Source organism: Rana temporaria, chromosome 9 (assembly GCF_905171775.1).
Source record: "Rana temporaria chromosome 9, aRanTem1.1, whole genome shotgun sequence".
Taxonomy (NCBI): Eukaryota; Metazoa; Chordata; class Amphibia; order Anura; family Ranidae; genus Rana; species Rana temporaria.
This window is the reverse complement of record NC_053497.1, coordinates 128,176,916-128,194,299: the sequence shown is the minus strand read 5'-3', so window position 1 is coordinate 128,194,299 and position 17,384 is coordinate 128,176,916. Positions and strand designations below refer to the sequence as shown.

The following is a 17,384-nucleotide window of genomic DNA, read 5'->3' as shown; positions in this document are numbered from 1 at the left end:
GAAGGAAAGCCTCTACTCTGTACAGTTTTCACCAAGCGCCTGCCTTGTAGGAAGCACTCTAGAGTTCTTCTCTCACTTTTACTGTGTTCACCTGATCCATCAGCAGATGGTATTTTTTCCACTCTCTATATCCCACCAGGGTGCATTACCAAGTTAGGGCTGTTTTATATAATGTTGGGAGCTTTGGAGATGTCTTCCACTGCGCCTTCTTGGTTACATTTATACCTGACTGACTTCAACTCGTTGTTTTGTGTACGCTTCAATTTGTTGAGCTGCCTTTGAAGTTCTGATGATGTTTATGTTACCAGCATACTTACTTTATTTGTATCTTGCATTACCCTCATCTTGGTTTGCATACTGCAACTTATGGTTCAATTAAGGAATTACAAAAAAAAAATTATGTTTTTCCCAATGTAAAGGTAAACATGTTTTCAAGGAAACCAATGCAAAATTAAGGCCTTTTCTTAAACACCAATGCAAAGCTAATGTCCTTATTTAAAAACACCAATGCTACTTTAAGGTTCTCCCTTAAATACTAATGCAAAGGTAAGGTTCTTCTTTGAGCCCTAGTGCAAAGTTAAGGTTCTTCTTTGAGCCCTAGTGCAAAGTTAAGGTTCTTTCTTGAATAACAATGCAAAGTTAAGATTTGTCTTTGAACCTCAATACAAACTGAAGGTCATTCCATGAACACCAATTTAAAGGTTCTTCTTTAAAACCCAATGCAAACTTCAGGTTCTTCCTTGAACACCAATTTGAAGGTTCTTTCTTGAACACCAATTTGAAGGTTCTTTCTTGAACACCATTACAAAGTCAAGGTCCATCCTTGAACACAATGCAAAGTTGAGGTCTTTCCTTGAACACTAATGTTTTTTCCTAAACTACAATGCAAAGTTAACATTTATTGGTAAAAGCAATGCAAAATGAAATATGTTCACTGAACATAAATGCAAAGTTGGAATTTTGCAATGTGCACCAGAACAAAGTTAGTATTACCACTTAACACCATTGCAATTTCAGTGTATTTTGTGAGTTGTCATTCATAAATGTGGCATGCAGCTCGGTTTTCTATTTTACTAGTTTGTTATATTTACATATTCATTTCTATATCTACAACTCACTGATCACACTAATGTACTGCAGGCTGTGGATGAGTATTTTAGGGTTTCCCCAAGATTTTAAAATGTTTTTCCCAAGGCTTCTTTGAAGATAAAAAGGTTGAGTTTGGATAAACGTGTTGAGACAGCATTACAAGTTTTTAACAAAATATATCAGGTTATTGCTTAAATAAAGAGAATGTAGGTTTTACACTACTCCTTGGCAGATGGGCAATTCTACAGCTACTGTGTCGAAATCACCAGTGGCAAGATCACTAAGGAATCGCCCCTTCTGTAGCTGAGGCAACGAGATGTTGTTCCCATTGTGAGTGATTAAGATTCAGCAGCATTCGGGACAGCGACAGACATCTTGCTGCTTCTGGCTACAGGGAGCCATTCCATAGGGACTGATAGGCGGCTTCTTTGGCAATACTGCCTTTGGCGATTTGTCTCTGGTGGCAGATTTGCCCGTCTCAATTCAGCCCAAGTCTGCCTAATAGCATTGCTTTTCTATTGATAAACCTGCCTAGGAGTGTTTCTGGCCACGTGATTAAATTTTTTTTTATATTCATGTAGTTCATTCAAACATTAGCTCTCCAAAAATGTGTGCCGATCTAAATTTTCTCATACGTTTTTGCGTTTTTTCCTCAGCCAAGCATTTTCTGATTTAATTAATTTTTTATGTGTCTTCATTTAACTACTTACCGATCTGCCGCCATTTTAATACTGTGGCTGGCCGGCTCGTTCCCGTGAATCGCCGTAGCTGTACATCAGTCTGTTTTACAGCTATAGCAGGCACGTGCGCGCCCCCGCACGTCGGGGGAGCTGATGTCCACTGGCCACCCGCGATCGCTCCACAGAGAGACAGAGAGACAGAATGGGGATCTGTCAATGTAAACAAACAGATCCCCATTCTGTCAGGGGAGTGCAGAGAGATCGTCTGTTCCTAGTAATTATGAACAGCAATCTCTCTGTACACCCAGTCAGGACCCCCCCCCCCCCCCCCCAGAGAACACATTTAACCCCTTGATCACCACTAGTGTTAACCCCTTCCCTGACAGTTTCATTTATACAGTAATCAGCGCATTTGTATCGCTGTATAAACTTCACTGGTCCCAAAAAAAAAGAGTCCAATCTGTGTGCTGCAATGTCGCAGTCCCGCAAAAAGAAAAAAAAAATCATTACTAGTAAAAATCCCATAAATCTATCCCCTATTTCGTAGACGCTATAATTTTTGGCAAACCAATCCACATACGCTTATTACAAAAAATTTTACCAAAAATATGTAGAAGAATACATATTGGACAAAACTGATGAAGAAATGTTTTTATACTTTTTTTGGAATATTTATTATAGCAAAAAGCTAAAAACAGTTTGTTTGCAAAATAGTTTTTTTGTTTATAGCGCAGAAAAAAAACCCACAGAAGTGATCAAATACCACCAAAAGGAAGCTCTATTTGTGGGAAAATAAGGACGTCAGTTTTGTTTCAGTACAACGACCGCACAATTGTCAGTTAAAGCGACGCAGTGCCGTATAGCAGAAAACGGCCTGGTCAAATCTTACAGATCTTAAAGCGGATTTCTTCCAACAAAAAAAAAATACCGTACATTAAAAGTCAGCAGCTACAAATACTGCAGCTGCTGTCTTTTAATATTAGGACACTTACCTGTCCTGGGAGCCCGCAATGTCCTCACTCAAAGCCGATCTGTCCCTCGGCTTCACTTCCTGGTTCCCTACTGCGCATGCGTTAGTCGCGCTACTCAATCCCAGTGGTCAATGCTGTCTTCTGGGACCTGTGTGTCTCCCAAAAGACAACGGGGGGCGGAAGTAGGCGCCGGACGTGACATAGGTCTCTGAGGTGATCTATGCCCTGAAGTGGGAGCAAATACCTGGTTTACACAGGTATCTCCTCCCTCCTTAGCCCTGAAAGGTGCCAAATGTGACACCGGTGGGGGGGGGGATTCCGAAAAGCGGAAAGTTCAATTTTTGGGTGGAACTCCGCTTTAAGTGGTTAAAACAATTATATTTCTACAACATGGACATTCAAAATTCACAACAATGCACAAAACCTGTCTTTTCAGCATTACTATTTATTTCTTGTGTCCTACAAGTGCATGAGCACTTGTCTTGCCATGCCTAAAATGTCAATTATCTGGCTGTCTTTGGCCTCAGTACTAATCAGGAAAAGTAAAAAAAAGCAAATTAATTCATTCGGAATTTGTGATCTGCATGCTCCTTTCAGGTCAGTGTCTCAGAAGGTATCAAAGCCAGGGGATCAACATGGCAGCCAAGTAAGTAGAGATTCACAAGGAGAAGTTTGCAATGGCAGCTCATGTATCTCTTCACAGCACAGGCTGTGATCTCCACAGAAAAGAAAGCAATGGCGTTTCCATGGAGATGTGCGTTATACTGCAAAAAACGTGAACAGGGCATAAAAAAAAGAATGGAGACCAAGGGAAAACAGATGCAGTGTTCCTCATCTGTTCCCTGCTAACTACAGTGAGAAAACATGGAGCCGCGACTGGTTGTATTTTAAAAACGAGAAGAAAAAAAAAAAAAACAGGGAGGGAATATAAGGACATGCTTTGGGCTGAGGAAAGTGTTCCTGCTTCTGTACAGAAAACGAGGACTACAATCTCTGTCAGCAGTCTGCTCCTTTCATTTCCTGTCTATTTGAGGGCCGTTAAAGGAAATGAGGAGAAATCCTTCCACAGCATGCATCATTTTTGGCAAGGCAGCTAAGGTTAAAGCTCTTTTCTTTTAATTTTAATGAGTGGTCACATGTCTTAAACTCCCTTCCGCGAAAACGTTTTATTCCTATTGTGGGGTCACCAGTATGGCATTTGTAAGTTGAAATCATATCCCCTTCCAAGCGTCTCTTCTCCAGAGAGAATACGTTTCGGTGCTCACAACCTTTCCTCATAACAAACATCCTCCAGACCCTTTATTAGCTTTGTTGCCCTTCTCTGTACTTTATCCATTTCCCGGATATCCTTCCTGAGGACTGGTGCCCAGAACTTGACAGCATACTCCAGGTACGGCCGGACCAGAGTCTTGTAGAGTGGGAGAATCATCGCTTTATCTCTGGAGTTAATTCCCTTTTTAATGCATGGCAATATTCTGTTTGGTTTGTTAGCAACCTATCATCTACTAGGACCCCCAGATCCTTTTCCATCCTAGATTCCCCCAGAGGTTCTCCCCCAGTGAGTAGATTGCATTCATATGTTTGCCAATCAAATGCATTATTTTACAGTTTTCCACATTAAACCTAATTTGCCATGTAGTTGCCCACCCCATTAAATTGTTCAGATCTACTTGCAAGGTTTCCACATCCTGTGGAGAAGTTATTGCCCTGCTTAGCTTACTTAATATCGTCCGCAAATACAAAGATTGAACCGTTTACCCCATCCTCCAGGTCGTTTACGAACAAATTAAATAGGACTGGTCCCAGGACAGAACCCTGGGGGGGGGGGACCCCATTGTCCACCCCTGACCATTCCGAGTGCTCCCCATTTATCACTACCCTCTGAACTTGCCCTTGAAGCCAGGTTTCAATCCATGTACTCACCCTATGGTACATGCCAACAGACCTTACTTTGTACAGTAAACATTTATGGGGAACTATGTCAAATGCCGGTGCAAAATCCAGATACACACAATGTCTATGGGCCTTCCTTTATCTAGATTGCAACTCACCTCCTCATAGAAGGTTAATAGATTGGTTTGGCAAGAACAATTCTTCGTGAATCAATGCTGATTACTGCTAATGATACCGTTTTCATTACTAAAATCTTGTTAATATCATCCCCTCCAAGAGCTTGCATACTATTAAATGTTTATTTTTTAAATATTGGTGCTACATTGGATTTTCTCCAATCAGCTGGTACCATTACAGTCAGTAGACTGTCAGTAAAAATTAGGAACAATGGTCTGGCAATTACTTGACTGATCATCCAGGCCTTGTATGGCATAAATTCCCCACAGGCCAACCAACAGGCCCAAGCATGGTGGAATTCCTCAGGATCAAAGCAGTAATTGTAATTCATATTCAGGGTCTATTCCTTATTGTAGAAGACCTTGGGGTTAGAAAACAGAAGGGGGGAGCCTTCTATGTATGGGGATATAAAAACTCAATGGTTTAAAGCTCGTTCAAGGCCTTGCATGGAATGGATTCCCAATGGACTAATCAACAGGTCCAAGCATGGTGGATTTCCTCAGGATCATTCCTGTAAGTTGAAACCAGGGCCTTCATGGTGATATAATTTGTGCATTTGTGCCTGTTCTCTATAGGAGGGGTCAGTGCTGGTTTCCAATGACTTGAAATTGAAACCCAAGCCACCAAGAGGCAGTGTCTCAGGATGCCCTTTCTGGATTTTAATAAAGAACCTGGTATCATCATGAACAGAGCTACCTGCTGAGAGGCCTTAGCATCTGAGATACACAAAGTTTTGTGGACATATAAAGGGCAAGATTACCCGACACCCAAACTAAATTTGTAGATGGGTAGCGGTTTGTTGGAGAATCTCCAGCACTGACTGGAGGCCGTAGGGTAGATACGGCTGAGCTCAGCAGGGGTACATTTATATTTAAAGAATAGATTGTGTATTGAACAACTTAAAAGTCTGTCCTGATGTCCTAACTTTTCTTTGGGAGTTGTTGATTTTTATGTGACACTATATACCTAGTATGCCTGTATATACCTATACAGTATATACACTACAAATACCAAATAAAAAAAATAAAAAAAGAAGAAAATATTATAGCTAGAGCTCCACTATAAATGTATTTCTTATCAAATTAGAATTTGGGGCTTTTTAAATATTTATGAAGCGCCTGATAGATTTATTTATGGCATGCCAGAGCCCTGTACCGTACCACACCAACACGTACTGACTCACCGAATGGGAAAGTGCCCTTGCAATTATATTAAACAGTGACATACAAGAGGCTCTGGTCACTGCTCCTGATCTCAGATCACACAACTACCTGCTGCTCTCAGGTTACGCCTCAGGCCCGCTGTCTACATGATGTAGGAAAAGTCAGAGAGATCAGGTGTGCCAAGGAGCTTTTATAGAATACATACAAATGAGAACAATCAATCTCTGAAATGTAAAAAAACAAAACAAGAAAAGAAAAAACACAAAGTAATTTAAGTCAGTGCACTTTGCATGGACAGGCTGTTATCTTAAACAGGTTTAACCTACAAAATGGCTGTTTTTTCTGTTGCCAAGCAACAACTGGCACCTTAGCCCTTCTCAATGGACCTTGAGTTATAAAAACTGGGAGAATAGCCGCATTTCCACAGCAACCAGATGCTTCCTTCTACTTTGTAATCTTCACTAGCAAACGGATGCGTAGAAATTGATTGGCTGCTGGGGACAATGCAGACACTTTTGCATCATCTTATTTTGTTTATTTATTTTTTTAAAAGGATCCAGGATTGCATTTAGAGCCTGTTGCAAAGAGTTGTGCTGAAATGAAACATATCCTATTTTTGGTGCATACCACGGCACAGCATTGGTGTGAACTGAAGCTGTGGAAAAGAAGGCTATTAGGACTCTTAGCCAATCGGGTCTCAGGACCCACTTCCTGAATGGCTGGGAGGAGAAATAGGAGGACATTAGCAAATATTAATTCACTAATGTCACACAAGTGGCACCCGAGCCCACCCTTCTTTAAGCCAATTAAAGCCTCCAGTTCTAATCATGTGCTTAAAAAAAAAACACTGAAATCCAAGCGTCTGGTGCCCTGCACTGAGATTAGGGGTCGAGCACATGGATTAGGGGGAGTGGCGCCCCTTATGATTGGCCACCACTGCTATTCACCTGTCCTGGGCAATGAAGTGCAACTCTGTGGTGTGAATGAACCCTTAAAGGGGTTGTAAACAATATTGTTTTTTAAATAATAAACATGTTCTACTTACCTGGTCTGCACATTGCTATTGCACAGAGTGGCCTCCTTTTCTGGGGTTCCACCACCAGCACTCTAGGCTCCTTTTCTCAATGCGCCATTATAAGAAGCCACTTCCAATAGGGGCGTGGCTGCATGCTCGCTCTTGAGCCAGGTTGTGCTTCTATACACACACACATCGTGGTTCGGCCCCTATTCCTCCTCACAGCATGTGTTCCGAAGCATGCAGTAATACACAAATGTGTAAATAGAGCCTGAGACTTTTCCAGGTTAAAGGGGTTGTAAAGGTTCGTTTTTTTCACCTTCATGCATCCTAAAAAAAAAAAACTGGCAATGACGGCCCCCCCACAGTTGGAACATAAACTGGAAAAAGTCTACTCTTCTGCTAATTGAGCCTCTCAGGGATCCCTTGCCATCAACTGCTTCTCAGATAAATGTGGAAGAAACAATTGTGCATTTGGGGATCATCATACATTGTGATATCCCCAAGTACACAGAGTTAAATATTAAACCGCTACTTATTAAATGAAAACAGAAAGCCACAAGTCGGTGTAAACTACCACTTTCAATGGTGTGGAGGGTAGACCTCAATAACCAGTTCGAAAAATGGCTACAGCGCGGGCTTACATTGCTGGGAGGGCATCCATATATGTCCTCCCCTGATCATGCTGAACGGCGCGTTCTGCGATTGCGGCGTCCTTAGGACAAAGCTGATCACAGATCGGGGTAAAGGACAAATTATAGTGGCCCTTTACCACGTGATAAGCGGTGTCCAATGAGGATACCCAGATAAATTTATAAAAACTGGGGCAAATGGTTAGACACTCCAGAGTTGATTCCGTCACAATTAGAGATATGTTGTTAGGGTGTAGCACATAAAACGGGCATAAAACCTCAAGAGGAAGATAATGAGCGCACTTCTTCACGCTAGAGTCGTTTTGGTTGTTGTGCCTACTCAATTGCAAGGTGACCCTGGATATTATCTTAGCTTGCTATGGTTTTGACTTTTGTAGAGAAAACTGCTAATTAAAAGGAAAATTCTGATTGGTTGTTATAGACAAATTGCTTTTGTATATGGCGAGTGATTATACGGGAAGTCTACCATCTCTAAATTGAGAAGCAGTGTGTACTTAGCATGGCTGTGAGTATTAGTAAATACATCAATGGCTGACACCCCGTGAAATATGTCTTCAAGCCGAAGGTCAGAGCCTGCTGCTTTAGCTGTCTAAATCCAGGGCCTTTAAATGGAACTTCATCCGATCTCCGTGATAAAATACATAATGTACTCATGCTGGGAGCTCTGAATAAAAAAAATCTCCTGGTAGATTATTAACAATACTCAGAAAAGCAGACAAGGCGTGAATATATTTCCTGATCAATGCTCCATATCAAGCAGATAGGAGGTTGTGGATCTACCATGATACAAGTGAATGGGTGAAAGTTCAATCAGTCAGCAGCAAGCCAGAACTGAAAAGGCAGTTGTGGGTGGAATAACCCTATCCTGTACAGAGTTGACATTAAAGAGAAACCTTATTAATATTTTGATAATCTTATAGTTTAATCTTAAAGAGGACCTGTCATGTTGGAGATATCAGAAATCAGAATATGTTTATTGCATACAGGCATATTGATTCCGTACTAGAGGGAAACACAGAATGTTTTAGGCCTTTGTTCACTAAAAATAATATATTACTCCATGCATTGGCGGCAGCCAATATTTATGTTGAACTAGTATGAAACCTGCCACATATAATAGGATCCAGTGATACACTACCACCTTGTATTATAGCATGTCAGGCCTAAAAGAACTGTGCCAGCTAAAATAATGGTGCCCCCCCCCCCCCCCCCCCCAAGAACAAGGCATGGTCACCTGTTCTTTTGCCAAAACTTCAAATCATTGAAGTACTAAAAAAAAAGATAAAAAAAAAAGAGAGAGAGGTCAGTTTCCTGGTCCCCCTGCTGTACTCAGTGGTTCGATCCACAACTGTGTCTTGCAGCAACTTAGAGGTTGGAGGGAGAAACCACAGAATGCGGCAGGGGACCAGGAAATTAAGACCCCCGGAAGGGTAAGATTGTACAGAGTCTTTGACTTTGTCATACAAAAAAGGAGGAGTTAAATACACATTTGTCCTGGTGCCAGTGAGTTAGAGTTTTATTCCAGCTAAATCTTTATCTTTTTATTTTTTTATTTTGGGATAGAGGGAAGAAGGTCTTATATTTCTGTCAGATGTCTGTCTGTGACTCCATAAAGGAGATATTCACTTTACTTGTGACACCCATACAAGAAATGGAAAAGAAGACACAGACACTGATAAATACATACTCAGATTCTAACCCTTGCCATGCTACTAAGAATTAAACTGGCCATACACTGTGTGAATTTTGATTAGTGAGTGGCCCTGTCAACCTCTCCCCCTGACATCCTTTGACTGAAAATTCAATGGAGCCTTGCAGAAAAACGTCAACCGAACAGAGGCTGCATCCAATCCGATGCTGCGATGCTGCCACTGTGTGGGTATTCTTAAAGCGGAGGTCCCACAAAAAAATAAATATTAAAAGCCAGCAGCTCCAAATACTGCAGCTGCTGACTTTTAATAAATGGACACTTACCTGTCCAGGGTGCCGGTGATGTCGGCAGCCGAAGCCGAGCAATTGCATCAGAATGGGGGGGGGGATGATGCAAAGGGGCGTGACCGCTGCGGGAGTCTATTCCCGGAAGTGGGTGCAAATACCTGTATTATACAGGTATCTGCACCCCCCTCCCCCCTGAAAGATGCCAAATGTGACACCGGAGGGGGGGGGGGGGTCCAATAAGCGGAGGTTCACTTTTTGTGTGGACCTCCGCTTTAATAGAACAGCCCAGCAGGGGGGTTTGTTATTTTGCACTGTATAGCATAGATGGAAGAATCCATTCATGTTTTCAGGTAGTGTATGGCCAGCCTTAGTTTTTGTTTTTGCCTGTGTCCCCTTGGGATAGATTTCCCATCACTTCCTGAATTCCTAGTAAATTCACAGTTAGTTACTCAAGATTAAATACATAGTTCCCTATTCAGCTGGTGTTGCCTGTAAAAGATAAAAGATTATTAAGGTTTTGTATCATGTACAGTACTCAGTGGTTTTGAGCAAATAATTAGATTTCTAATAAGACATCAAAGGACGCTTTTCAGTAAAAGACATTATGATGTGTAATGTACAAATATAACAACCTGTCCCACACAGATCTTGAGCCGTTACCCCTAGCAATAATCTGCTAATATCTCATTTTCCCTAGAATAAAACCTGAAGGCTGGTTGGTTGCCATGTTCCTTCTCCAGCATTTCTAGGTGAGAACATTTGTATAAGGGATAAACCTCAGCCAAGGAGACAAGAATTGTGCCGTCACCTGCCGCAGCCAGTGATTTATGAGCCGCTGTCACAATAACTAGATTATTACACCATCCTGACACCGAACTTTGACCGGCACTTCCTTATGTGAAGACAGGACTGGCCTTGGCAGGTAACAGACGCTTTAACCATTTAAAGCCAAGGCCGACATGGCTGAACTTCTTACCTTCCTTTACAGGGATGGTGGGCTTCTTTTGGCGCAGTCCAAGCAAGATGAAGAAGAGCACCAGAGGGATGAAGATCTCAAACGTGAGCACCCACTGAAACACAAGATGAAGAAGAACATCATTGTCATGGATATGGGGGAAGACTATGGAAAAAAAAGTAATGGTGAAGGTTCTAAAGAATTTACTATCATGCTGGCCAATAAATGAATGAGTATTTAACCTAAAGGGTGATGGCAGACTCTGGGCTCCTGATTTACAAGGTTCCTTGGCCTCTCCATGTCACATGTTAATGTTTGAAGGTTTTTTACCTTAATTTATTTTCTGGATTAAGGTAAAAAAAAACTTCTGAGTGCGGCACCCCCTTATACGTATCTGTGCCTGATGTCGATCCAGCGCTGTGCACGAGAGCAGCATCTCTCTAAGGCTCTCTCTCTCTCTTTATAGGCTCAGAGCCACTGGCTCCCCCCTGCTGTCAATCACAGCCAGTAAGGAGTTAGCAGGGCCAGGCCATGCTCTGTTTGTTGATTGACAGACAGCATGCGGTTCGAGAGCAAGTGTGCATGAGTGCCCCCATAGCAAACGGCTTCCTATGGTGAGCACTTGGGAGGCAGGAAGAGCCAGGAGCACCAGCATGGGACCCAAGAAGAGGAGGATCAGCGTTGCTTTGTGTAAAACCACTAACCAGAGCAGGCAAGTATAATATGTTTGTTATTTAAAAAAAAAAAATATGGTTTTACAAATCACTTTCTCCAGGTCTGCATTTTGTTTGCACAGTCCAGCTTGGCCCAATGAATGTATACAAATTCCACTTGGCTCTGAAAAAAGAGTTTTCCCTTAAAATGCGCAAGCCAACCTGGATCCTAGACAGTGTCTGTTTGGCGTTGGAACACTCGGGGTAGAACTTACCACTGTGCCATGGGCTAGTTGGCATGGGTATTGAAAGACAGTGAGGGTCACTGTAGTACAAGAAACTGATCACAGGGGGGCACTCACTTGGAACTGCCCCCATTCATAGAACGTCAATGGATGTTAGGTATTCTCTAATTGGATGAGGTGGAAAGTTGGAGTGACATCACGTTCTCCACCTCATCCAATTAGATAATTGCAAAAAAATATGTTCTATTAGTGGTGGTAGCGCCAAGCAAGCGGCCCATCTATGAAGCAGACTGCATACTGTAGTCTGTGCAGAGGGGAAGCTGCTTGCACAGAATCCCCAGGGCCACTGATAAGACAGTACAGCCAGGCCTCCTGTACTGGGCCCGGGCCCCATCAGTTTAAAATGGGGCTCGGTCACCCGCTGAGCAGGAGGGCTGTCTGTACGGTCTTATTGCAGACACCAATCCTCTTCTGCCTCTCTCCCCCTGCAATGCCAGCTTCTCCTCTTCTTTCTCCCTCCAGCTGCACTGCAGGGGGATTGGTTATTGCACATGCACCCCTTCCATCTGGGCCCCCCTGTGTGTCCCTTTCCCCCGTAACCCTGCCAGCTTCCCTCCTCTTCTCTCCCACCAGCAGGATGTTTCAGTATAGAGAGCAGAGCAAGGGGCCAGTAAAAATGTTGTATACTGGCCCCTTGATGTTTCAGTATAGAGAGCAGAGGAAGGGGCCAGTAAAAATGTTGTATACTGGCCCCTTGATGTTTCAGTATAGAGAGCAGAGGAAGGGGCCAGTAAAAATGTTGCATACTGGCCCCTTGATGTTTCAGTATAGAGAGCAGAGGAAGGGGCCAGTAAAAAATGTGTATACTGGCCCCTTCCTTTCTTGAATGAACACAGTGAGCAATGGGTACCAATCCAGAGTCCATTCATCGCTAAAGCATACAAAATTGTGTTTACTATGCTTCAGTTTGTGAAAGAGCGGGAAGCTTCAGAGCACTTCCTATTCATTCATCTGTGCAGCTAAGGCAACAGAGAAAGGGCCTGATAAATCTGCAGTATGTCCTCAGTCACTTTCAGCCGGGGTGGGGGCAGCCCTATCAGATAGAAATCATGGGGCCCCATGATTTATAACAGCAGCCTTGAAAATCCCAACAGGTCCCGGAAGATCACTGTATTAGTGATTATAACTTTTCCCAGTGGCCCATCAGGTATGACATATACAGTCAGAGGCGGCTCTTTAATTAGGCGGTCGCCTAAGGCCTCGCACTTACAGGGGCCTCACGGCCCCCTAATTTGCCTCTGCTCAATCATTGTGTGCTAGATCCGTGCAACTTTCGGCAGCAATTATTTGCTTGATTTTTTTTACCCATTATGGGCATGAGTGGGGCCCCCGTTGCTTAAGGCCTCAGAAAGCCTAGAGCTGCCTCTGTATATAGTACATACTTACATTGTGCCAACCTGGGCCAAAAGAAGTATAATTAGATAATTCCTGGAGTCCAGCCTTAAAGTAGAACTGAACTGAAAAAAATATTCACCTCCAAATTGCAGAGACTCAAAGGTAAATCCTTTGTCAGCCGCAGTCATCTTCTCCCGCAGCTAACTCCGGGTACCAGGTTTTTAGCCTTTTGATTGGCCGATGACTTAGTGACGTCATCCCGTGTATGCACATGGGAGTCAGTCATTCCTGCACAGAAGGTGTGTGCTAGCAATGCTCAGTGCGCTGCACATGCACAGCTCATTTAATAGAAGACTGTGAGCAGGCAGGTAAGTGTTTGTTACTGCAGAAGAGGCATTGCCTACTCGCAGGTTTTTATTAGTTACCTTTAGTTCTGCTTTATGATAAGTATTACGTATCACTAGACTCTCTCATTATTGACACCAACTTATAACAAAGGCACATCTTTAGCCAACATAATTAAACATCCTCGTTATAAAGATCGCTGCAAGGCTTAATGAACATAATGAACATAACTTAATGATTCATGATCATAGCAAGCTTACATATTAAACATTTCACAATGTAGCCATCCTGTGTAACTTCCTGTATATAATATTTGCACCCTTCTCACAGTCCTACAAACAGCTGGGGGAAATTTTGCAGCTTCTGATGGCGTTTTCTAATCTTATAATACAAGAGGGGTTACAGAAAACATGATTAGCACTGTGGTATTAAATGGCATTAACCGCGATACACCACTTTAGCGCGACTTATATCGTCTATGAACCTTCAGTGTTCTGCCACTTTAATATACTGTACATGGGCGCCCGCTGACATTTTTTTTTTTGGGGGGGGGGGGGCCTTGGGCAGCTGCGATACACAGTCGCATTTAACCCTTTCTTCAAATGCTAGCGGGGGTTAAAAGTGCCCCATTAGCGGCCGAATAGCGCAGCTAAAACAATGGTAAAGTGTTGCTTTTTAGCGGCGCTTTACCAATAACGTTGACAGCTGGCAGTGTGAAATAGCTCTCAAGATAATTCAGCTTCACTCCATGTCCATATAAATATAGTATGCAGAAGTACTAATCACTGGCCCCCCTATTTAAGTACTGCCCTGCGCTTAGGATGGAACTGAAGGTCCAAGAGATAAAATCTGTCCAAATAAAACACCATATAAACAATAAAAGCAGCTGCTTAAATAAAATAGTCCATATATAAAAGCAGAAAAATAAAAAATGCTCGTACAGAGCTAGTATAAAGTCCTGCAGCAGCGCTGCAAACCCCTGGTTTGATGTGTATGCTGTGTATGATGACTCGATCAAAGAAAACAATAATATGTGCTCCAATCACCAATCAGGATTTCACCACGTGGGGGGATATGGGGTCCCCTTTGGGGAAAGAACATTAAATATCATCAAAACTATATTGCTATATTGCGCTATGTGGATGTTTTCTTCCCTTACATAAACTGCTATTACTTGGAGAGTGAAAATCTATGCGGTGATCGAGGAAAGGGGTATGCTGTTCCAATCTACCATCTGACAGCGATACATTATATCATATGCGGTTTTAAAGTAACCATCTGGTGAGTTCTTTCCCCAAAGGGGACCCCTTAGTTCCATATAAATATAGCCTAGAGAATGTACAGAACCCCCTTTAGCACAGATGGATCACCCCCTTCAGCACAGACCCCCCTATTCCGCACAGACCCCTCCATTTAGCACAGATGGACCCCCCTCCTTCAGCACAGACCCCCCCCCCATTTTGCACAAACCCCTCCATTCAGCACAGATGGACCCCCCCCTTCAGCACAGACCCCCCATTCCGCACAGACCCCTCCATTCAGCACAGATGGACCCTCTTTACGCACAGACCCCCCTTCAGCACATACCATCCCCTTCGGCACAGATGGACCCCCCATTCAGCACAACCCCCCCCTCCCCTCCTTCAGCACAGATGGACCCCCCTCCCCCCATCCCATTCAGTACCTTAGATCAGCCATCAGCACGGCACAGCAGGTTCCCTCCCCCTGTGTACACATACACATACATAGCGCAAAAACTAAAAAACGCAAAGGTGATCAAATACCACCAAAAGAAAGCTCTATTTGTGGGGAAAAAAGGACGCCAATTTTGTTTGGGAGCACGACCGTGCAATTGTCAGTTAAAGCGACACAGTGCCAAATCGCAAAAAGTGGCCTGGTCTTTGACCAGCAATATGGTCCGGGGGTTAAGTGGTTAATAAACCCCCCCCCCCCCCCCCGCCCTACCATCCCATCCAGCATACTTGCGTCAGCTATAGTATGTTTTTTGTTTTTTTTTGTGCTCTATTTACCGTTTAATCGTGCAGTTTCGTTTCAGACTCCCGCGGGGAGTAGGCGTTTCTATGAAGAGGGGAACATGATTGACATCCGGCTATGGCGCGTCACACGTTCCAAAAATAGCCGGAGTAGGACTCGGCTCTTCACGGTGCCTGCGCACAGACTAGGAGCTGACTACGCAGGCGCCGTATATATCCGAGTCCTATTTTGGCTATTTTCGGAACACGTGACGCGCCATAGCAGGACGTCAATCATGTTCCCTTCTTCATAGGAATGTCGATTTCCCCGCCGGAGTCTGAAACGAAACTGAGCGATTAAAACGGTAAATACAGCAGCGAAAAAAAAACATACTATAGCTGACGCAAGTATGCTGGATGGGATGGTACATAAAAAAAAAAAGTTTTAGGGTGAACCTCCGCTTTAAGGACCGGGTCACGCATATATAAGGCGACACAATGGCTCCTGTGGGCAGATCGACGTATATATATGTCCCCTTTAAGATGCCGTGAGCTCCGCGAGTTCGGCCGGGGGTCCCGCGGACTCGATGTCCGCGGGCATACCCACGATCGTCTCACGGAGAGGAAGAATGGGGGAAATGCTGATGTAAACAAGCATTTAACCGTTCTGCCTAGTGACAGGACACTGATCACAGCTTCCTGTAAATCGGGAGCGGTGATCAGTGTTGTGTCACACATAGCCCACCCCCCCCCCACAGTTAGAATCACTCCCTAGGACACACTTAACCGCTTCAGCGCCACTTAGTGGTTAACCCCTTTACCGCCAGTGTCATTTTACACAGGGCTCGACAAAATTCGGGCGCCAGGTCACAATTGCGACAAGAAATTGTGACCTGACGCCCGCGGGTAATTGAGGCCACGGCTTTGTGGCCTACAAGGCCGCGGCCTCAATTACCAGCCGTCGAGGGCCCACCGTGATCGTGCGGCTGCCGGTAATTTAGGCCGCGGCTTTGCAAGCTTGCTTCTGTGACCTGCCGCCATCTGGTGGTGGCCGTTGGCATTACAAGTAAAACAGCAGTTCTAATGTGTGTTTTTTTTTTTACTGTTTTCACTGCCATCTCCTTCCCTCTAATTAGAACCCCCAAATATTATGTATATTTTTTTATTCTAACACCCTAGAGAATAAAATGGCGGTCGTTGGCAATACTTTCTGTCACACCGTATTTGCGCAGCGGTCTTACAAGTGCACTTTTTTGGGAAAAAATACACTTTTTTTAAAAAAAATTTAAAATAAGACACCAGTAAAGTTAGCCAAATTTTTTTTTAAATTGTGAAACATAATGTTACGCTGAGTAAATCGATACCCAACATGTCATGCTTCAAAATTGCGTCCGCTCGTGGAATGGCGACAAACTTTTACCTTTTAAAATCTCCATAGGCGACGTTCAAAACATTCTACAGGTTGCATGTTTTGAGTTACAGAGGAGGTTTAGGGCTAGAATTATCGGTCCTGTCAGGTGGGGAAAATGACCCATCGTCTGTTCATACAATGTATGAACAGTGATTTGTCATTTCTCCATGTCAGTCCACCCCCCCTTTCAGTTAGAACACACCCAGGGAACATGATTAACCCCTTCCTCACCCCCTAGTGTTAACCCCTTCACTGCCAGTGGCATTTTTTATAGTAATCAATGCATTTTTATAGCACTGATAGGCTATAAAAATGCCAATGGTCCCAAAAAAAATTTAAAAGTGTCCGCCATGTCGTTGCAGTACCAATAAAAATCACTGATCGCCGCCATTACTTGTAAAAATAAAATATTAAGAAAAATGCCATAAAACTATCCCCTATTTTGTAAACGCCATAACTTTTGCGCAAACCAATCAATAAACGCTTATTGCGATTTTTTTTAATGAAAAATATGTAGACGAATACGTATCGGCCTAAACTGAGGAAAAAAAATAGTTTTTGTTATATATTTTTGGGAGATATTTAATATAGCAAAAAATTAAAAATTAATTTTTTTTTCAAAATTGTCGCTCTATTTTTGGTTATACGCAAAAACTAAAAACCGCAGAGGTGATCAAATACCACCAAAAGAAAGCTCTATTTGTGGGGAAAAAAGGACGCCAATTTTGTTTGGGAGCAACGTCGCACGACCGCGCAATTGTCAGTTAAAGCGACGCAGTGCCGAATCGCAAAAAGTGGCCTGGTCTTTGACCAGCAATATGGTCCGGG

The 17,384-nt window shown here is 43.2% G+C and overlaps 1 protein-coding gene across 5 annotated transcripts in view; it reads right to left on the bottom strand.

The window, feature by feature from the left end:
- ABCA2 (ATP binding cassette subfamily A member 2) overlaps window positions 1–17,384 on the bottom strand; it is a 264,957-nt gene that overhangs the window by 148,198 nt on the left and 99,375 nt on the right. For all 5 annotated transcript variants that reach the window (XM_040324468.1, XM_040324469.1, XM_040324471.1 and 2 more), the window contains one exon: window positions 10,556–10,649. In XM_040324468.1, the coding sequence (XP_040180402.1) occupies window positions 10,556–10,649 (94 nt within the window). The remainder of the gene's footprint in view (window positions 1–10,555; window positions 10,650–17,384) is intronic.